We start from the raw sequence: 24182 nt of genomic DNA on the forward strand, positions 1-24182 counted from the left end.
AATGTCTCAAATGTTAGATCTTTTGTTATTGTTCCACAGGTTTCTGAGGCTAAGCTTACTTTTCCATTTAGTTTCTCTCCATTATTCAGATTGGATAATTTCTATTGATCCATATTTAAATTCACTAATTCTTTCCTCTGTCTTTCCATTCTGCTATTGAGCCTATCCAGTAATTTTTAAATTTTAGTTATCGTATTTTTCAGTTCTAAAATTAACTTGGTTCTTTATGTTTTCTACTTCTATTGCTGCAGTTTCCTATGTTTTCATTTATTTCAAGAGTGTCTCTAATTGTCTGCTGGAGCAATTTTAGAAAAACAGCTTTAAGATCCTTGATGATTCTGATATCTGTGTCATTTCAAAGTTGGCATCTGTTGATTATCTTATCTTAATTAGAGTTGAGATTTTTCTGATTTTTCATATATGAAGTAAATTTGGTCTGTACACTGGACATGTTAAGTATTATCCTATGACATTCTGATTCCTATTTAAATCTTCTATTTTAGCAGGTGATCAACCTGCTTACGTTCAGAATGCAATCCTAGGCTCACTTTAATGGGCAATTTAGTATATAAAGTCTTTCCAGTGCTCTTCTGGTTTTCCCCATTAGTGCATTACCTAGATAGCAGAACTCCACTTCACTTCTACTCAGGATGGATTTGGGTGGGGAGAAGAATTGCCTCATTTCAGCAGGGCAAGGATGAAAAACAGGGTGCTGTACACATCATGTACTAGAGAAGAGCACTGTCTCATTAATGGGGTGGGGGTGAGAGTCAGTCCTGCCTACATGCTCAGCTGGAGAGGGACCCACTTATTATTACAAGAGAAGTGGAAATCAAGAGTTCTAACCACAGGCTCCTCTGTGGAGGAATGCTTCTTCCTTACTTCAGAGCACGGGAGGAAGTCAGAGTTTTGCCGACAGAACTCCAAAAAATAAGGGTATCACCTTGTTAACACTGGGTAGTTGTAAAATCTAGTCTCACGCACAGGCTTTGCTGGGGAAGGTGCCACCTTGCAAGTGCTGGTGAAGTTGCTGTCAGAATCCTCCTGCAGGCCCCACTGAAGAGAGGCACTGCACTGCCTCATTACTGTAGTGGGGAGGGGTAGAAGTCAGAGTTTGGCCTAAGGCTCCACTAGAGAGGGACATCTTGTTACTGCAGGTGTCAGGAAGAGTGCGTGTATAAGACTGGAGTTCTGGTCACTAATTCCAATACTGTAATGCCTGTTTGGGTGGGTACAAGGGAGTGCAGCTTTTATTGCAGTGTTCTCTACAGAACAGAAAGGATAGGTTAAAAGGTTTCTGTCTTGATCCTTTTGTAGTTCATAAGCATGATGACAGGGTATTCATGCCATAGTATGACATATGCCTCACTCAAGCCTTGTTACAACCTCTGCACATTACCCATCCAATGTGGAGGGAAAAAAAGGTTTCTGTCTTGCTGGATCATCCTTTGGCTAAAAAGAAAATGCTTTCTTTGGTGTTTTTTTGTGTGTGCCCATTAGTATTTGATGGGCTTCTCTAGAGCCCAGGCCAAAGTATATGGGAAGCAGGAAAAAAACAACAATCAGGAAACTCACTCAATTCTTGAGTTCAAAGGTCCCTAGTCACTCCACCTTCTTTTACTTTACTTTTAGAGTTTTCTGGTAGATGATTTATGAGTTTTGTCCAGGATTTTTGTTGTAATTAGTAAGAGCAGTATAACAGAAAGTGCTTATTCCATCTTGATGAAATAACAGAAACCAAACCTTGTCACTTATTTTCAGCCCAGACTTTGTGTGTCCTATCACTCTCTACTCTCTAAGTTTCCAGAGGATATGGACCAGGTTTTTATTAATCTTTCTATTAATTGTGGGCTTAGCAAAACATGTCACATATGGAATATCCTTTCAGCTTAGTAGCTATAAGAAACTATTGATAAAACATCTTGAGCCTTACCCACCATTAGGTTCACAATGAAACTCTTAAGTTTGTTGATTCATTCAGTAAACACCTGTTTTATGAAAGCTCCCAAGGCTACAGCAGTAAGACAGCTAAAATCCCTGATGTTACAGAACTTACATTCTACTAACTGGCATATGGTGGAGGGACTGGAGGCATATGAATAATGTGTTCTCTTCAGGATGAACAACACCCAGTGTACTATGTTTCAGTTAATATTAGGAACATACATTGAAAAGTTGAGAATATTCAGAAATCTAAAAATTTGTAATTGGCATACGTAAGAAAATTTTTTTCACTTTTCTAAAGGAACTATAACAATCTAGTAAGCTAGTTATCAATACTTACCACATAGAGTTGTTTCCACAGACTGGCCCATTCTTGTAGAGTTGCTGTAACCTCAGTCACAATAGAATCTTCGAGTGGAACCACAGTTTCATACTGCCTAGAACCAGAGACACAACAAACAGCCACATTATCTTTGATAAAATACCAGAATGCTATCTACTGACCTTTTCAATGTGTGTAACTCAAATTTTAAATTCATGCAAATACAAAGGAGAGCTACATCCAACTGAAGACTCTTTTGCCATAATATAATACAATAGTGTAAATGAACTGAATTAATGAAAAAACAACCGAGTTTTGCTATGTAAGTTCTCAATTCTACTTTTAGAAATACTGTCTTTAAAACAGACTTTTTTAAAGACTGCTTTTAAGCCTTTTATCTTTAAGGAAAAACCATATACTGCCCATGTCTTGCTTAAGTTAATTTTTAAAATTATTTATGTCCTTTAATATTTACTAGTAATGCAAATTAGCTCATGCTCTTGATATAAAAGATCTGATGGAAACGGAGGGAAGGGGACCCAGACACTGGTTTTTGAAACATTTTATAAACTCTCCCTTATATTGGTATTGTGCTTTCTTAGAAAATTGTGTCAGTAGAGGAATTCTGGGTCTGGTAGAAGAATTCTGATCCTCGTAAGGACCAGAAAGGTACTGGGATTCCCTCAGTCTACTTCATAAGCAGCACCCACTATGGTGCCAGTACCTGTGCTAAATTGCCAAGGATTTATCACTGAACAAAAGTGGACAGGGTCCCTATCTTCAGAGAGCTCTCTTGCTCTGGACAGAGAATCAACAGACAAATAATCACAACATACAGATATGAACAGTGATGAATCTAAGAAAGAAATTAAAGTGTGCAATCACTGATTTTAGCTAGGGGACATGATTTAAAAAGAAAAGAATCAGTGAAATTTAAAGAAGTGTTAAGTCCCAGAAGATGCAAAAATTTCATGACCAATAAAGTGTGTAGGGAGGAAGAGAAACAGGTATGGTGCCACCTGCAAAGGAAACAGTATATAAGAAGCCACTGAAATGGGAAAGAATTTCACATAAACAAGAACTTTAAAAAGGCTGTAATGCTGAGGCCAGCTCTCCCCAGGCCTTTTCAAATGATACTAAACATTCAAGATCTTAACTCAAGTAAAATGAATGAAAAGTTATTGAAAGGTTGCTCAAAGTATGGGCATGACTTGATAATATTTTTACAATGTCTATGCCAATTGTGAGGGATAATGAAATATTCTCTGGACTAAAAATTTTATATACTGATACGCTAAAGTGACTGGAACCCATAATTCTTATTTGTTAGCCACAATCAGCCACTTGGAAATAGCAAAAGGAAGTGTATTTCACAAAATTAGCATTATGTATTATGTCTTTACATAGGAATATACCTGACAAACCACCACTGTATTCAAAGATGACTCAGTGCATTAATATTGACTGTCAATGAATATGTTACTTGATGGTGTTTTATGGCTTTATTGTTTTATTTTGTGTGCTTTATTCCAGCAGATAAAAAGAATCTTCTTGGACTGATGCCAGAGCACTATCCATATTCATCAAATTTATAAGCTGATTAAAATAAAAGCTTTCATCAAGGGCTTGTTAAGAGTAAAATGTGATACATTTTTTTCCTTGTGCCACTAGCATCCAAGGTAGTAACTCCTAGACTCAACTTTACCAATTATTTCAAGTATGACTATAATAGTTTTGAAATGAATGGTTTATTTTAATTTTTAAAAAATAAGTCATATTGAACTTCTCAGATGCAGAGTAAGCCAATGGCAAATGCCATATTTGAAAAAGAGGAAGTCTTAATGATCTACTGGACAAAACTGAATTGAATGAGAAGACATCCTTTATTTCCTCAAACTACTGGATAACCAGTATAGACATTAATTTCTGAAATTATTTTTACATACTATGTATTAAGAGCGCTACAAAGATAATGCAGAGTTTTACAGAAACAATAAGGGAGATCACAATCTTAATAACAAAACTTAAATGTAAAGCACAAATAGGTGCTGTGTGACATCAACTGTAAGTTCTAGTGCAGCTCTGAAGGAAAATGTTCACTGTTAACTAACGATCAGGTAAAGCTTCATGAAGGAAGTGATGTTCCCAAAGAAAGGTTAGGTCTGAAAGGAAAGGAGGTGGAGAGAGGGCCCTGTTGGCTCTAATAAGCTATGAAAAAATTGGTACAGAGAAAATAATGAGCAAAACATATTAAAGAGGATTCATGGGGGGACAAATGAGAAACTGAAAAGATAGAAAGGTGTTGTCAGGGCAAGGCTAAGAGATTTAAATTTGACCCTATGGAAACAGACATGGGAGATGTTATAAGAGTGTTGTATTTTAGTAAGATTAACGCAGAAATTATGTATGGAATAAAGTGGAAAGTTTCATCTATTACCTGTTCAGCTATTTTTTTTTATTTCTTTATTGATCCAAGAATTTATTTAAGAGATTAATTTGATATTGTTCTTTTTCTAATAATATTTTTTATCATACTATGTTAGTCACCATACAGTACATCCCTGGTTTTTTATGTAAAGTTCGATGATTCATTACTTGCGTATAACACCCAGTGCACCATGCAATACGTGCCCTCCTTAATACCCATTGGACTTATTTTTCTTAGATCATAATACCCAACAATATCCTAAAAACTCCTAAAATTCAGATATAGTATTATTACAAACACATTGTTCCACAGGCCAAGTAGAAAAAACTGCTACTGAACCTCACTTGGAACTATGGCTTTAAGTAAGCTCTAGGGCTAAACAAGATTGGGCCTAAGGCAGTTCCCTCTTCCCCTCAGCCTAAGGTCAGGACCTGCCATAGCCCCAATATAGCCATGGGAAGGAGATCTAAAATGCTGTTGTAAGAGAGTGGTCAAGTGTCATTCTTTTATATATCGCTGTCCAATTTTCCCAGCACCATTTATTGAAGAGACAGTTTTTTTTCCACTGGATGTTTTCTCCTGCTTTGTCAAAGATTAGTTGACGATAGAGTCAACCACTCTCTCACACCATACACAAAGATAAACACCAAATGGATGAAAGACCTTGATATGAAACAGGAATCCATCAAAATCATAGAGGAGACCATAGGCTGTAACCTCTTTGACATCAGCCACAGCAACTTTTTTAATGACACATCTCCAAAGGCAAGAGGAACAAAAGAAAAGATGAACTTGTGGGACTTCATCAAGATAAAAAGCTTCTGAGCCAAGGAAACAGTCATCAAAACAAAGAGGCAACCCACAGAATGGGAGAATATATTTGCAAATGACACTACAGATAAAAGGCTGGTATCCAAGATCTATAAAGAACTTCTCAAACTCAATACACGAGAAACAAATAATCAAATCAAAAAATGGGCAGAAGATATGAAGAGACACTTTTCCAATGAAGACATACAAATGACTAACAGACACATGGAAAAATGTTCAACATCATTAGCCATCAGGGAAATTCAAGTCAAAACCACACTGAGATACCACCTTACACCAGTTAGAATGGCAAAAATTGACAAGGCAGGAAACAACAAATGTTGGAGAGGATGTAGAGAAAGGGGAACCCTCTTATACTGTTGGTGGGAATGTAACTTGGAACAGCCACTTTGGAAAACAGTGTGGAGGTCCCTTAAAAAGTTAAAAATTGAGCTACCCTATGGCCCAGCCTTTGCACTACTGGGTATTTACCCCAAAGATACAGACGTAGGGAAGAGAAGGGCGATATGCACCCCAATGTTCATAGCAGCATTGTCCACAATAGCTAAATTGTGGAAGGAGCTGAGATAGACAAATAGATAAAGAAGATGTGGTTCATATATACAATGGAATATTACTCAGCCATCAGAAAGAACGATTACCCAACATTTGCAGCAACATGGACAAGAATGGAGGACATTACGCTAAGTGAAATAAGGCAAACAGAGAAAGACAATTATCTTATGGTTTCACTCATTTATGGAACATAAGAAATAGAGAGATCAGTAGGAGAAGGAAGGGAATAATGAAGGGGGGTAAACAGAAGGGGGAATGAACCACGAAAGACTATGAGCTCTGGGAAACAAAGTGAGGGTGTCAGAAGGGAGGGGGTGGGGGAATGAGATAGGCTAGTGATGGGTACTAAGGAGGGCACATATTGCATGGAGCACTGGGTGTTATATGCAAACAACGAATCATGGAACACTACAACAAAAACTAATGATGTACTGTATGGCGACTAACAAAAAATTTTAAAAATAAAATAAAATAAAAAAATGCTGTTGTAGGACTTGGTTCTACACTGGGGCCTTGGGATCAGGCAGAGGTAACTGCAGAAGCACTAGACACATGTGCTCAGAGGAAGAGAAGGAAGTGAAAAACAAAATCTCTCACTTCTAAAAACCAAAATTCTAAAATGTATGAAAATACAATGGTCAAGATTTAAAAATAATATTAAAAAATCTTTCAGAATTTTACAAAAGTCTGATAAACATTTTTATATGCTTATAATGTTTAGAGAAATGAATAAATTCCATTTTAAAAAGGAAATGTATGAAACACAAGCAAACACAAAACAAGAGCCAGTAATGTGCAAAAGAACCAACTAGAAATTTTCCAAACGAAAAGTGTTATGAACAAAGTGTCCATTGATGGCTGAATAGAATAACGAAAGGTAGACCGGAGGTAGGGAGTTAAGATGGCGGAGGAGTAGGGGTACCCTTTTTTCAGCTGGTTCCCTGAGTCAAGCTGGATAAGTACCAGACCATCCGGAACACCCACGGAATCAGCCTGAGACGCAGGAAGATACACCTGGATCTCTACAAATGAACATCTCCAGCGCTGAGTATTGAGGTACGAAGCGGGGAGCCGTGAAGCCGCACACAGATATCGGCAGATAAATGGAAGGCAGAGGGAGATGCCCCGTTCAGGCGCCGGGAAGCGGTAGCCACCTGCACGGGGGAACGGGCGGACTCGCAGACCGGCACCCACAAAAGAGCAGCCTGAGACCACGAGCCGGGGAACGCCTGCATCCAGTCTGAAAACCGGAGCTGCGGAGTTCACGAATCACACTGAAAAGGAGCTCCAGAGCGCATGGGGGCAGCTGGCGGCTGGCGGTGTTAGAAACACAAAAGACAGGGACTTGCAGGCCCTGGATGTGAGGGCTAGGATGCCGGGTGTGGGGCACATATCCCGGGACGCTGCAGGGTTGAGCAGCACCAACAGAAACAGAGTTAAAGTGGCCAGAGGGGCCCACTGGAGAACGGTCTGCAATCGCTCTGCTCTGAGACAGAGGCTGGGATTCGGCTACTACTGCTCTGACTCTCAGAAGAGGCACAGCAAACCGCCAGGGAAAGCCGCCAGAGAACAAAAGCCTGGAAATACCAGCTAACAGTGTGCCCATCCCCATCCCCAATCGCAGGGGACGGGGAGACTCTACCCAACAGGGTTGCCTGAGTATCAGCGCAATAGGCCCCTCCCCCAGAAGGCAGGCTGAAAAATCAAGAACTCACACCCCTAAGGTCCCTATAAAACAAGTGCACACTGCCTGGGTCCTGGTCGATAATTTGGGCTCTGGACAATCCCACAACCTCCCCTCATCAGAATGACGAGAAGGAGAAATCTCCCCCAGCAAAGAAAAGACAATGAGTCTGTGGCCTCTGCCACAGAACTAATGGATATGGATATAACCAAATTATCAGAAATGGAGTTCAGAGTAACAATGGTCAAGATGATGTGCAGACTTGAAAAAAATATTAACAAAAATATTAACGAGAATATAGAATCTCTAAGGGCAGAAATGAGAGTGAATCTGGCAGAAATTAAAAATTCTATGAGCCAAATGCAGTCAAAACTAGAGGCTCTGACGGCCAGGGTGAATGAGGCAGAAGAACGAATCGGTGAATTGGAGGATGGGTTAGTAGTAAAGAAAGCTAAATTAGAATCTGGGCTCAAAAAAATCCATTCTCAAGAATGTAGGTTACGGAAGATTACTGACTCAATGAAACGTTCCAATGTCAGAATCATCGGCATCCCCGAGGGGGTGGAGAAAAACAGAGGTCTAGAAGAGATATTTGAACAAATTGTAGCTGAAAACTTCCCTAATCTAGCAAGGGAAACAAACATTCGTGTCCAAGAGGCAGAAAGGACCCCTCCCAAGCTCAACCACGACAAACCTATGCCACGTCACGTCATAGTGCATTTCGCAAATATTAGATCCAAGGATACAGTATTGAAAGCAGCCAGGGCAAAGAAATTTCTCACATACCAAGGCAAAGGTATCAGAATTACGTCAGACCTGTCTACACGGACCTAGAATGAGAGAAAGGGTTGAGGTGGACATTTTTAAAGCTCTTTCAGAGAAAAACATGCAGCCAAGGATCCTTTATCCTGCAACGCTGTCATTCAGAATTGATGGAGAAATAAAGACCTTCCAAAATCACCAGTCATTGATCATTTTTGTAATCCTAAAACCAGCCCTAGAGGAGATATTAATGGGGGTTCTATAAAAGTAAAAAGGCCCCAAGAGTGATACAGAACAGAAAGTCACAATCTATAGAAACAAAGACATTACAGGCAACATGACATCATTAAAATCATCTCTCAATAATCAGTCTCAGTGTAAATGGCCTAAATGCTCCCATAAAGTGCCACAGGGCTGCAGATTGGATAAAAAAGACACAACCCGTCCATTTGCTGTCTACAAGAGACTCATTCTGAACCTAAAGATACATCCAGACTGAAAGTAAAGGGATGGAATACCATCTTTCATGCCAATGGACCTCAAAAGAAAGCTGGGGTAGCAATTCTCATATCACACAGACTGGATTCTAAACTAAAGACTATAGGTAGAGATAAAGAAGGGCACTATATTATTCTTAAGGGCTGTATCCAACAAGTGGATATGACAATTATAAATATCTATGCCCCCAACAGGGGAGCAGCTAGATACACAAGCCAACTCTTAACCAGAATAAAGAGACATATAGATAAAAATACGTTAATAGTAGGGAACCTCAACACTCCACTATCAGAAATAGATAGATCACCTAAGCAGAAAATCAACAAGAAAACAAGAGCTTTGAATGCCATACTAGACGAGTTGGACCTCATAGATATATACAGAACACTACAACCCAGAACCAAAGAATACTCAAACTATTCTAATGCCCATGGAACATTCTCAAGAATAGACCATGTTCTGGGACACAAAACAGGTCTCAAACGATACCAAAAGACTGAAATTACTCCCTGCATATTCTCAGACCACAACGCTCTGAAATTGGAACTCAACCACAAGGAAAAATTTGGAAGAAACTCAAACACTTGGAGACTAAGAACCATCCTGCTCAGAATGACTCCGATAAAAACCAGGAAATCAAAAATCAAATTAAACACCATGGAGACCAAATGAGAATGAAAAAATACAACAGTCCAAAACCTATGGGATACTGCAAAGGCAGTCCTAAGGGGGAAATACATAGCCATCCAAGCCTCACTCAAAAGAATAGAAAAATCTAAAATGCAGTTTTTATATTCCCACCTCAAGAAGCTGAGCAAGAAAAAATTGGGAAGAAACTCAAACACTTGGAGACTAAGAACCATCCTGCTCAGGAATGATTCGATAAACCAGGAAATCAAAAATCAATTTAAACAATTTATGGAGACCAACAAGAATGAAAACACAATGGTCCAAAACCTATGGGACACTGCAAAGGCAGTCCTAAGGGGAAAATACATCGCCATCCAAGCCTCACTCAAAAGAATAGGAAAATCTAAAATGCAGTTTTTATATTCTCACCTCAAGAAGCTGGAACAGCAACAGAGGAACAGGCCTAATCCACGCACGAGAAAGCAGTTCATCAAGATTAGAGCAAAGATCAATGAATTAGAAACCAGGAACACAGTAAAGCAGATCAACAGAACTAGAAGCTGGTTCTTTGAGAGAATTAATAAAATTGACAGACCAGTGGCAAGACTTATCCAAAAGAATAGAGAAAGGACCCAAATTAATAAAATTATGAATGAAAAGGGAGAGGTCACAACACCAACGAAATAGGAAGGATTATTAGAAACTTTTATCAACAGCTTTATGCCAATAAATCAAGCAATCTGGAAGAGATGGAAACCAATAAACTACCAAGACTGAAACAGGAAGAAATTGATTTTTTAAACAGGCAAATTAATTATGAAGAGATTGAAACAGTGATTAAAAACCTTCCAAAAAACAAAACGCCAGGGCCTGATGGATTTCCTGGGGAATTCTACCAGACATTCAAAGAAGAAATAATACCTATTCTCCCAAAGCTACTTCAAAGAATAGAAACAGAAGGAAAACTACCAAACTCATTCTATGAGGCCAATATTACCTTGATTCCCAAACCAGGCAAAGACCCCATCAAAAAGGAGAATTACAGACCGATTTCCCTGAGGAATACGGATGCCAAAATCCTCAACAAGATCCTTGCTAATAGAATCCAACAGTACATTAAAAGGATTAACCATCATGACCAAGTGGGATTCATCCCTGGGATGCAAGGGTGGTTCAACATTCGCAAATCTATCAGTGTGATGGATTATATCAACAAGAAAAAAGCCAAAAATCATATGATCCTCTCAACAGATGCAGAAAAAGCGTTTGACAAAATACAGCATCCTTTCCTGAATAAAACCCTTCAGACTGTAGGGATAGAGGGTACATTCCTCAATCTCATAAAAACCATCAGGAGATGACATGATACTCTATATGGAAAACCCAAAAGAATCCACTCCCAAGCTACTAGGAGTTATAGAGCAATTCAGTAATGTGGCGGGATACAAAATCAATGCTCAGAAATCAGTTGCATTTCTATACACGAACAATGAGACTGAAGAAAGAGAAATTAGGGAATCCATTCCATTTACAATAGCACCAAAAATCATACATTATCTTGGAATTAACTTAACCAGAGACGTAAATGATTTATATTCTAGAAACTACAAATCACTCTTGAAAGACATTGAGGAAGACACAAAAAGATGGAAAAATATTCCATACTCATGGATTGGAAGAATTAACATAGTTAAAATGTCCATGCTACCCAGGGCAATCTACACTCTCAATGCTATCCCGATCAAAATACTAATGACATTTTTCAAAAAAATGGAACAAACACCCTTAAATTTGTATGGAACCAGAAAAGGCCACAAATGGCCAAGGAATTGTTGAAAAGGAAAAACAAAGCTGGGGGCATCACAATGCCGGATTTCAAGCTATACTACAAAGCTGTGATTACAAAGACAGCATGGTACTGGCACAAAAACAGACACAAGACCAATGGAACAGAGTAGACAACCCAGAAGTGGACCCTCGGCTCTTTGGGCAACTAATCTTTGATAAAGCAGGAAAAGACTTCTGGTGGAAAAAACACAGTCTCTTCAATTAATGGTGCTGGGAAAATTGGACAGCTACATGCAAACGAATGAAACTTGGCCACTCTCTCACACCATACACAAAGATAAACTCCAAATGGATTAAAGACCTCGATGTGAGACAGGAATCCATCAAAATCCTAGAGGAGAGCACAGGCAGCAACCTGTACGACATCAGCCACAGCAACCTTTTTCATGACACATCTCCAAAGGCAAGAGAAACAAAAGATAAAATGAACTTGTGGGACTTCATCAAGATAAAAATCTTCTGCACAGCCAAGCAAACAGTCAAAAAAACTAAGAGGCAGCCCACGGAATGGGAGAATAAATTTGCAAATGATACTACAGATAAAAGACTGGTATCCAAGATCTACAAAGAAATTCTCAAACTCAATACACGAGAAACAAATACACAAATCAAAAAATGGGCAGAAGATATGAACAGACACTCTTCCAATGATGACATACAAATGGCTAACAGACACATGAAAAAATGTTCAAAATCATCAGCCATCAGGGAAATTCAAATCAAAACCACACTAAGATACCACCTTATGCCAGTTAGAATGGCAAAAATTGACAAAGCAAGAAACAATTATTGCTGCAGAGGATGTGGAGAAAGGGGATCCCTCCTACATTGTTGGTGGGAATGCAAGTTGGTACAGCCACTCTGGAAAACAGTGGGGAGGTCCCTTAAAAATTAAAAATTGAGCTACCCTATGATCCAGCCATTGCACTACTGGGTATTTACCCCAAAGATACACACATAGTGAAGAGAAGGGCCATATGCACCCCAATGTTCATAGCAGCAATGTCCACAATAGCTAAATCGTGGAAGGAGCCGAGATGCCCTTCAACAGATGACTGGATTAAGAAGATGTGGTCCATATGAGAAACAAACTGAGGGCTACAGAGGGGAGGGGGGTGGGGGAATGGGATAGACCGGTGATGGGTAGTAAGGAGGGCACATATTGCATGGTGCACTGGGTGTTATACACAACTAATGAATCATCGAGCCTTACATCGAAAACCGGGGATGTACTGTATGGTGACTAACATAATATAATAAAAAATCATTATTAAAAAAAAAAAGAAGAAGATATGGTCCACATATACAATGGAATATTACTCAGCTATCAGAATGAACGATTTCTCAACATTTGCTGCAACACAGACGGCACTGGAGGAGATAATGCTAAGTGAAATAATTCAAGCAGAGAAAGACAATTACCATATGATTTCTCTCATCTATGCAGTATAAGCACTAGGAACATCAGTAGGGGAAAAAAGGGATAAGGAAAGGGGGGGTAATCAGAAGGGGGAATGAAGCATGAAAGACTATGGACTCTGAGAAACAAACTGAGGGCTTCAGAGGGGAGGGGGGTGGGGGAATGGGATAGGCTGGTGATGGGTTGTAAGGAGGGCAGGTATTTCATGGAGCGCTGGCTGTTATACGCAACTAATGAATCATCGAACTTTACATCAAATCCTGATTATCTCAGGATTCTAGGTATGGTGTATGGTGAATAACATAATATAATAAAAATATTGTGAAAAAAAGAATAATGAAAGGTAATATGCATATATTAGGGAATATTATTCAAATTAAACTGAGGGCTTCATAGGGCAGGGGAGTGGGGGAATGGGATAGGCTGGTGATGGGTATTAAGGGGGCACGTATTGCATGGTGCACTGGGTGTTATACGCAAGTAATGAATCATGGAACTTTACATCAAAAACTAGGGATGTACTGTATGGTGACTAATATAATATAATTTAAAAAAAGAAAGAAAAAAGTAAGTGAAATTTTTAAAAAGATTTTATCTATTTATTCATGAGAGACAGAGAGAGAGAGGCAGAGGGAAAAGCAGCTCCCCGCAGAGAAGAGAGCCCGGTGCAGGACTCAATCCCAGGACCCCAGGATCACGACCTGAGGCTAAGGGAGACACTTCACTGACTGAGCCACCCAGGAGCCCTAAAATAAATGAAATTTTGATACGTGCTACAAAATGGATGAGCTTTGAAAACACTACACTAAATAAAATAAACCAGACACAAAAGGGCAAATATTGCATGATTCCATTTACATGAAGTACTTAGAACAGGAAAATTCATAGACATGTAAAGACAAGAGGTTCCCAGGGGTTGAGGAAGGGAGGATGGAGAGTTACCTGCTTAAGAGGTACACAGTCTCTGTTTGGGATCATGAAAAATTCCAGAGTTGAATACTCATGAAGGTCGCACAACATTATGAATATACAATGCCACTAGATTGCACTCCTAAAAATGGTTAAAATGTTAAGTTTTATGTTATGAATATTTTACCACAATTTTTAAGATGTCAAAATAATAGCAGTGAGAAAAAAATAACAAGCCTCAACAGAAAGGATACATGCCAGACAGAATTCAAGAGAAAATTAGTAGCAAGATAGTAATGAAAAAATCACTCTAGAATGTAGGTCAGAGCAAAAAAGTAACGCAAAGTATGAAATAGTACTTAACGGACGTGAGGGAGAAGTGAAAGAACAACAGTGTTACAGAAAATTGTGATTTTCTTTTCCTTAGCTCTCCCGCACTGTAACCCCCTTCTTTGTTTAATAAAAACCCCAAATGTAGAGACAGAGTTGTCTTCCACTATACAAGTGGAAAATAATAGATACTTGATTTCTTAGTCTCTCTATGACTCTGGTACAGGCTTATAACCCGAGCTCCATCTACCCCAGACTTAGAAAGGGAAACCAATTACCCAAAGAAGCAGAGACTGCAAAGAAACCAACTTGGTTACAGCTGCAGTCAGTTTCCAGAGACAGCAGTCCTATGGAAGCATTCAGTTTTAAGATGGTGAGTGGACTGGAGGAGGCCGAATTAAATATGGTAGTCAGGATATGTCTCATTGAGATCTGAGAAAAGATCTGAAGGAAGTGACAGAGGTTTATCCAGGCACAGTACTCCAAGCATAGGAAACAGCACGAACAAAAACCTTAAGGCAGGAGCATACCTGATATGTTTGAATAAAAGCAAGGAAGCCAATGTAATTGAAGCTAAATGAGAAATAGGGAGAGTAGAAAGAGCGAAGCAAGGTCATATAACCTTGTAAGCCTTTGTAAGAACTTTGGTTTGTACTCTGAGTGAGACAGAAGCCATTCTCTCAGACCTCTTCTATGTATGCTCCTGCTCCATATCTCTGATTCCCTCTTTAGTGAAAATTCTTAAGATTGTATGCCTTCTCTTGATGTCACAAAGCCAGGCCAGGTGGTGACTGGTAACTTCTCATTATTTTCCCTAGAGCAATACCCTGAAATACTCGAGTTATGTGCCTTCTCCTGATCCTATAGAGTTTATCTGGCTTTCTGCAGAACTGCAAGCCATAATCAAAGGCTTGCAACTCACCATCCACAGGCACACATTATATAGGTGATGTAGTTACAGGAAGGATGGGTAAGCATCCACAACATTTTAAGTGTCCCTGGGCCAGTTGGAGGAATCTGCAGGAAGATGTTCCCACTGGCTCATGGGCAGGCTTCGTGGTGGGAGTCTCTAAAGTTGTTAGTCAGATCTGTGATCCTTTGATGATTTCTGGGCCCTGGTTGCTGTGAGTCCCCACATCTCTTACCTGCTCCCTGCCTCTCTTGACCACTTTGCTGTGCTGATTATCTCAGGATTCTAGGTACGGTGAGAGAGAAAAAAATGGGCCTCTGGGGCAGCATCCTACATAGCTACAAAGCCAAGTGCTCACTCACTGTGCTTTCACATTTTCCTCCAGTGGGAAAATTGTAGGCCGAGAGAATCTCTATAGGCAATGTTGGCAATGAGCTGTGACACCTTTGGGAGGAACTACACAGGTAGTGAAATTGTTCTTACCCTCTTCAATGCAACTATTCTCAGATTTTTTGCTTCAACAGTGTGCTAACATTTCTTCAGTGGAATCCCAGCAATGCAGAAATGGAAAACAGTGTAAAACTTCAAGAGTAGCATCCTGAACATAATGTCCATTATGTAAGTCCTGCACCCAGATTCCACAAAGGTAATCTTGTCCATAGCTGGTTGTCAAGTTTGATGTTTCTGTGAGATGACAGAAAATTCCTATTCCACTATGTTGCTTGTCACTCTTCAAGTCCAGACATTTTTATAAGCAAGTTTTATCAGATCTTTAAAGATTAGTCTCCACATTAACTTTTTCAAAGTCTAGAAATAGTGTGAAGGTTACCAGATTCATTCTATAAAGTAGATTACTCTTTATACCAAAACTAGTCAAGGATATTACAGGAAAAGAAAATCAGAGACAAATCTCATATGTATACAGAGAAGCAAGACTGTTAAAGATAATATAGGAAAATAAATTGTAGTAGCGGGCTAAAAATATTAAGGCCATGAAGAAAGTATCCTAAGATACAGCACTTTTAGAGTAGAATTGGTGATACATCCTTAATGCTGACTCTAAAATTTCAATGCCATTCTCCAGAGGCCTCTTCCTACTGTCCTAAAAATATGTCGTTTAAATGAGTACTGATTTAATCAAATGCTTTTTTGCATCTATTAAATCTACTGCATGCACATAACCCAACCTCTGCCATTCTGGCACTCTCCTGACAATGTGAGTCTCAAAAAGAGCAGCACAGGTTTGGAAAACAGTGTAAAACTGCACAAGTGGCACACAAAGAGACTGTCCATTAAGTCCTGCATCCAGATTTACAGAACCATTCTAGCTTTAATCCTTTCTTAAAACTGGTACCTAAGCTTTTCCGTTCATTCTATGAGCTACCTTAGATCATTCCAGTAATTTTTAAGGAAAATTGTTTTAATTTCTATTTCTAGGTCAACTAGTCTTTTATTTTTTATTTATTTACTTAAAGATTTACTTATTTTAGAGAGAGAGTGTGTGCGCACGCAAGTGGGGGAAGGGGCAAAAGGAGAGGGAGAGAGATCTTCAAGCTGACACCCTACTGAACAGAGCTGGATCCCAGGACCATATGATTATGACCTGAGCCAAAACAAGAGTCAGATGCTTAACCAACTGAGCCACCCAGGCACCCCTCATCTAGTCGTTTTTATTCGGTGTGGCTATGCATAAGGATTATACCCCATTGCTTACCATCAGAAACCTACTATATTAGTATCAAATTGTTAGAGTCTCTAACTTATTCATCTACCCAGCACATCTACTAAATGTGTACTACATGTCAGACACTGAGCTGAAGATGAGGACACACAGGCAGGAGCTAATTGAAGTATAATAGACCACTGGCACAAAGAAAGAAGTGACAAACATTCCTGGACAGATGTTCAACCAACTATAAATTCATTTAACTTTGTTAGCATCTTGCCTATATATTCATAGGTACGTTATGGGAGACTGTCATATGCTTTGCAGAAACCAAAACACATTATATCCATTGCACTGGCATTAGTCATGGTAAATGTATGACTCTTATCAAGTACCACATTCTTTCTTACATGTTCAAAAACCATCTGTTCAATTGAAGCACTTCTCAAATGTTAAATTAACTTTCATACCCCTGAATATTTATAAGACAAAATGTTACTAACAAAAGAGATACTTAAATAGGGACTTAATTATCTTAATCTGAGCAGTGAATATGAATTTTAATTCAGAATTTAATACAGTCCGACACTGTGTATACACATAAATTCCTCTCTACCTTCAGTATTGAGGAAACACCCATAAGTATGGTTTTCCCATCAGCAAGTTAGTAGGCTTTGCCTGTTTTACTCTAGTAGTATAAAGTTTCATTACAGAATTATGTGTATGTGTTTTTAAAAATCAAAAACATAAAGAAGTAAAAATGAACATAATGTACAAATATGCTACTTATTAATATTCAATAAGCACAGTTGCATAGCCACTCTTGAGAAATTTTGCTATGAAAAACCAAAGAAATGAGTTCAAGAAGTTGTAAGCTAACAAAAATTATCTAGTAAAGAAGGAAGCTGGAACATTTAGAAGTTACTGCAAGAAGGAATTTCTTTAAAAATCAGTTCTGATGTTCATCTTTAATGAAGACAGAAGTTCTTTCAGCAAATACACAAAAATAAAAGTGCTGGAGAGGGGGGTACCTGCGTGGCTCAGTTGGTTAAGTGTCTGCCTTCAGCTCAGATCAGGATTCCAGGGTCCTGGTATAGAACCCCATATCGGGCTTCCTGCTCAGCAGGGAGCCTGCTTCTCCCTCTCCCTCTGCCTGCTGCCCCTCTGCTTGTACTTGTGCTTTGTCTCTCTCTCTCTAATAAATAAATTAAAATCTTTGGGGGAAAAAAGAAAGAAAAAAAAACTGCCAGAGAAAAGAAATGTTACACATTACCTAGTACTTAAATTGCTGCTGTTTCTCACATGTTCCTTAGAGCACACATGTATGCTCCTATGTGTATCCTTCCACATACACTCACACCACTTTGAAACCAGGCTCATTAAACCAGAGTAAAGAGGGAATATCAAAAAAATAATAAAACACAAATAATTCCTTGAACAGAACATAAGAGTACTATGTCACTGACCTATCTGTAATACCTGGTGCCTCCCTCCTCAAATAAATTTAGTCCATTATAATTTGACCCAAGATATATTTTTATTTTTTTCTTTCTTTTTTATTAGTTTCAGAGGTAGAATTTAGTGATTCATCAGTTGCATATAACACACAGTGCTCATTACATCACGTGCCCTCCTTAATGCCCATCACCCAATTATTTTTCAATTAAACTGAAATTTGGTTAGTAATCACTAAAACTGACAACTCCTAAAACTACAGAAGTTGGCTATTCCTAATTTAAATCATGACACGAATTTCCCACAATTTAAAAATAAAAAATATTTATAAGTGTTTCATAATGTAATGGTGTTATATAAATGTGGCAAAATGACCTCCTATATTTTGGGCCTTATGTTATTTACTTCTTCACAGTAAGGCTCAGAGCCCACCAGTGCCAAAATTTTATACATCTGTTTTTAATATAACGCAAATAAGCATATTTTTAGACATTTAGAGCCTGCCATTTTACATTAATGAAGCTATACTCAATACCTGCTACCCACATATTACACAAACCTTGGTAATATAAAAGATCATAATATAAATATATATACATATTATAAATATAATATAAAAGATCATAAGCTGATGCTATTCTATGGTGCTCTCTGACCCAGAGATTGCCCATCTTTCACATGAGTAACATAATCTCACTTAGCGTAATTAAAAATCAGTCAAACAGAGAAAGACAACTATCATATAGTTTCTTTTTTTTTTATGTTAGTCACCATACAGTACATCCCTGGTTTTTGATGTAAAGTTCGATGATTCATTAGTTACGTATAAAACACCCAGTGCACCATGCAATATGTGCCCTCCTTACTGCCCATCACCAGTCTATCCCATTCCCCCATGACCCCCCAAAGCCCTCAGTTAGTTTCTCAGAGTCCATAGTCTCTCATGCTTCATTTCCCCTTCTGGTTACCCCCCTTTCTTTATCCCTTTCTTCCCCTACCGATCTTTCTAGTTCTTATGTTCCATAAATGAATGAAACCATATGATAATTGTCTTTCTCTGCTTGACTTATTTCACTTAGCATTATCTCCTCCAGTGCCGTCTGTGTTGCAGCAAATGTTGAGAAATCGTACTTTTTGATAGCTGAGTAATATTCCATTATATATATGGACCACATCTTCTTAATTCAGTCATCTGTTGAAGGGCATCTCGGCTCCTTACACAATTTACCTATTGTGGACAATGCTGCTATGAACATTGGGGTGCATATGGCGCTTCTCTTCACTACGTCTGTATCTTTGAGGTAAATACCCAGTAGTGCAATGCCTGGGTCATAGAGTAGCTCAATTTTTAACTTTTTAAGGGACCTCCACACTGTTTTCCAGAGTGGCTGTACCAACTTGCATTCCCACCAAAAATGTAGGAGGGATCCCCTTTCTCCACATCCTCTCCGGCAATTGTTGCTTCTTGCCTTGTCAATTTTTACCATTCTAACTGGCGTAAGGTGGTATCTTAGTGTGGTTTTGATTTCAATTTCCCTGGTGGCTAATGATTTTGAACATTTTTTCATGTGTCTGTTAGCCATTTGTATGTCATCATTGCAAAAGTGTCTGTTCATATCTTCTGCCCATTTTATGATTTGTGTATTTCTTTCTCATGTATTTAGTTTGAGAATTTCTTTGTAGATCTTGGGTACCAGTCTTTTATCTGTAGCATCATTTGCAAATATCTTCTCCCATTCCGTGGGCTGCCTCTTAGTTTTTTTGACTGTTTCCTTGGCTGTGCAGAAGCTTTTTATCTTGATGAAGTCCCACAAGTTCATTCTATCTTTTGTTTCTCTTGCTTTGGAGATATGTCATGAAAAAGATTGCTTTGGCCGATGTCGTAGAGGATGCTGCCTATGTTCTCCACTAGGATTTTGATGGATTCCTGTCTCACATCGAGGTCTTTCATCCATTTGGAGTTTATCTTCGTGTATGGTGTGAGAGAGTGGTCAAGTTTCATTCATTTGCATGTAGCTGTCCAATTTTCCCATCACCATTTATGGAAGAGACTGTCTTTTTTCCACTGTATGTTTTTTCCTGCTTTATCAAAGATTAGTTGCCCAAAGAGCTGAGGGTCCATTTCTGGGTTCTCTATTCTCTTCCATTGGTCCGTGTGTCTGTTTTTGTGCCAGTACCATACTGTCTTTGTGATCACAGCTTTGCAGTACAGCTCGAAATCTGGCATTGTGATGCCCCCAGCTTTGTTTTTCCTTTTCAACAGTTCCTTGGCGATTCAGGGCCCTTTCTGGATCCATACAAATTTAAGGACGATTTGATCCAGTTCTTTGAAAAATGTCCTCGGTATTTTGATCGGGATAGCATTGAAAGTGTAGAATGCTCTGGGTAGCATGGACATTTTAACTATGTTAATTCTTCTGATCCATGAGCATGGAATATTTTCCCATCTTTTTGTGTCTTCTTCAATGTCTTTCAAGAGTGATTTATAGTTTTAGAATATAGATCCTTTACATCTCTCGTTAATTCCAAGGTAACGTATACTTTTTGGTGCTATTGGAAATGGGATGGATTCCCTAATTTCTTTTTCTTCAGTCTCATTATTCGTGTATAGAAATGCAACTGATTTCTGTGCATTGATTTTGTATCCCACCACATTACTAAATTGCTCTATAACTTCTACTAGCATGGGAGTGGATCATTTTGAGTTTTCCATATAGAGTATCATGTCATCTGCGAAGAGAGACAGTTTGACTTCTTCTTTGCCGATTTGGATACCTTTTAACCCTTTTTGTTGTCTGATTGCTTTTGCAAGGACTTCTAGTACTATGTTGAATAATAATGCCGAGAGTGGGCATCCTTGTCGTGTTCCTGATCTTAAGGGAAAGGCTTCCAGCTTTTCCCCATTGTGAAGGATATTTGCTGTAGGCTTTTCATTGATGGTTTTTATGAGATTGAGGAATGGACCCTCTATCCCTACGCTCTGAATGGTTTTAATCAGGAAAGGATGCTGTATTTTGTCAAATGCTTTTTCTGCATCTATTGAGAGAATCATGATTTTTGAATTTTTTTTCTGGATTAAATCTAAGGCACTGATAGATTTGTGAATGTTGAACCACCCTTGCATCCCAGGGATGAATCCCACTTGGTCATGATGGATTATACTTTTAATGTACTATTGGATTCTATTAGCAAGGGTCTTTTTGAGGATTTTGGCGTCCATATTCCTCAAGAAAATCGGTCTCTAATTCTCCTTTTTGATGGGGTCTTTGCCTGGTTTGGGGATCAAGGTAACATTGGCCTCATAGAATGACTTTGGTAGCTTTCCTTCTGTTTCTATTTTTTTGAAGTAGCTTTGGGAGAATAGGTATTATTTCCTCTTTGAATGTTTGGTAGAATACCCAGGAAAACCATCCGGGCCTGGAGTTTTATTTTTAGGAAGGCTGTTTATCACTGATACAATCTCTTCATAATTAATTAGCCTGTTTAAAAAATCAATTTCTGCCTGTTTCAGTCTTGGTAGTTTATAGGTTTCCAGGAAGGCCTCCACCTCTTCCAGATCGCTTAATTTATTGACATATAGCTGTTGATAAAAGTTTGTAATTATCCTTCCAACTTCATTGGTGTTGGTTGTGACCTCTCCTTTTTCATTCATAATTTTATTAATTTGGGTCCTATCTCTATTCTTTTGGATAAGCCTTGCCAGTGGTCTGTCAATTTTATTGATTCTCTCAAAGAACCAGCTTCTAATTTTGTTGATCTGCTCTACTGTACTCCTGGTTTCTAATTCATTGATTTCTGCTCTAATCTTGGTCAACTGCTTCCTCGTGCATGGATTAGGCCTGTCCCTCTGTTGCTGTTCCAGCTTCTTGAGGTGATAATATAAAAACTGCATTTTAGATTTTCCTATTCTTTTGAGTGAGGGTTGGATGGCTATGTATTTCCCCCTTAGGACTGCCTTTGCAGTGTCCCATAGGTTTTGAACCATTATGTTTTCATTCTCATTGGTCTCCATAAATTGTTTAAATTGATTTTTGATTTCCTGGTTTATTGACTCATTCCTGAGCAGGATGGTTCTTAGTCTCCAAGTGTTTGAGTTTCTTTCAAATTTTTCCTTGTGGTTGAGTTCCAATTTCAAAGCGTTGTGGTCTGAGGATATGCAGGGAATAATTTCAGTCTTTTGGTATCGGTTGAGACCTGTTTTGTGACCCAGAACATGGTCTATTCTTGAGAATGTTCCATGGGCATTAGAATGGAATGAGTATTCTTTCTTTCTGGGGTGAAATGTTCTATATATATATATGAGGTCCAACTCATCGAGTATGGCATTCAGAGCCCTTGTTTCTTTGTCGATTTTCTGCATGGGTGATCTATTTCTGATAGTGGAGTGTTGAGGTCCCCTACTATTAACGTATTTTTATCTATATGTCTCTTTATTCTGGTTAAGAGTTGGCTTGTGTATCTTGCTGCTCCCCTGCTGGGGGCATAGATATTTATAATTGTCATATCCACTTGTTGGATACAGCCCTTAAGAATAATATAGTGCCCTTCTGTATCTCTACCTACAGTGTTTAGTTTAAAATCCAATCTGTCTGATATGAGAATTGCTACCCCAGCTTTCTTTTGAGGTCCACTGGCATGAAAGATGGTATTCCATCCCTTTACTTTCAGTCTGAATGTATCCTTAGGTTCAAAATGAGTCTCTTGTAGACAGCAAATGGATGGGTCATGTCTTTTTATCCAATCTGCAACCCTGTTGTGTTTTATGGGAGCATTTAGGCCATTTACATTGAGACTGATTATTAAGAGATATGATTTTAGGGGCGCCTGGGTGGCTCAGTCATTAAGCGTCTGCCTTTGGCTCAGGGCATGATCCCAGCGATCTGGGATCGAGCCCCGCATCAGGCTCCTCCGCTGGGAGCCTGCTTCTCCCTCTCCTACTCCCCCTGCTTGTGTTCCCTCTCTCACTGGCTGTCTCTCTCTCTGTCAAATAAATAAATAAAATCTTAAAAAAAAGAGAGAGAGATGATTTTAATGATGCCATATGGCCAGTAAAGTCTTTGTTTGTATAGATTGTGACTTTCTGTTCTATATCACTCTTGGGGCCTTTTTACTTTTATAGAACCCCCCTTAATATCTCCTGTAGGGCTGGTTTCGTGGTTACGACATTGGTCAATGACTGGAGATTCTGGAAGGTCTTTATTTCTCCATCCATTCTGAATGACAGCCTTGCTGGATAGAGGATCCTTGGCTGCATGTTTTTTTCTGAAAGAGCTTTAAAAATGCCCCCCTCAACGCTTTCTCTCATTCCAGGTCTGTTAGACAGGTCTGACGTAATTCTGATACCTTTGCCTGGTACATGAGAAATTTCTTTGCCCTGGCCGCTTTCAATACTGTATCCTTGGATCTAACATTTGCGAAATGCACTATGACGTGACGTGGCATAGTTTTGTCGTGGTTGAGCTTGGAGGGGTCCTCTCTGCCTCATGGACACGAATGTTTGTTTCCCTTGCACGATTAGGGAAGTTTTCAGCTACAATTTGTTCAAATATCTCTTCTAGAACTCTGTTTTTCTCCACCCCCTCGGGGATGCCGATGATTCTGACATTGGAACATTTCATTGAGTCAGTAATCTCCCGTAACCTACATTCCTGAGCGTGGAGTTTATTGAGTCCAGATTCTCTTTTGCTTTCTCTTCTACTAACACATCCTCCAATTCACTGATATGTCTTCTGCCTCATTCACCCTGGCCGTCAGAGCCTCTAGTTTTGACTGCATTTGGCTCATAAAATTTTTAATTTCGGCCAGATTCACTCTCATTTCCACCCTTAGAGATTCTATATTCTCCTTAACATTTTCGTTAATACTTTTCTCAACTCTACACATCATCTTGACCATTGTTACTCTGAATTCCATTTCTGATTAATTTGGTTATATCCATATCCATTAGTTCAGTGGCAGAGGCCACAGTCTCATTGTCTTTTCTTTGCTGG

At 38.9% G+C, this 24182-nt stretch overlaps 1 protein-coding gene and 1 non-coding gene across 2 annotated transcripts in view; one reads left to right on the forward strand and one right to left on the reverse strand.

The window, feature by feature from the left end:
• Positions 1–24182, reverse strand: part of DOCK3 (dedicator of cytokinesis 3) — a gene marked incomplete at its 5' end in the record, with an annotated part of 534371 nt that overhangs the window by 391811 nt on the left and 118378 nt on the right. The window contains one exon of the mRNA XM_040628234.1: positions 2285–2381. Coding sequence (XP_040484168.1) covers positions 2285–2381 — 97 coding nt within the window. The remainder of the gene's footprint in view (positions 1–2284; positions 2382–24182) is intronic.
• On the forward strand, positions 1306–1409 carry LOC121102638. The gene has a single exon (XR_005834759.1). It is a non-coding gene; the product is annotated as a small nucleolar RNA U13 (small nucleolar RNA).

Source organism: Ursus maritimus, unplaced genomic scaffold (genome assembly GCF_017311325.1).
Source record: "Ursus maritimus isolate PB19 unplaced genomic scaffold, ASM1731132v1 scaffold_14, whole genome shotgun sequence".
In the NCBI taxonomy this organism is placed as follows: Eukaryota; Metazoa; Chordata; class Mammalia; order Carnivora; family Ursidae; genus Ursus; species Ursus maritimus.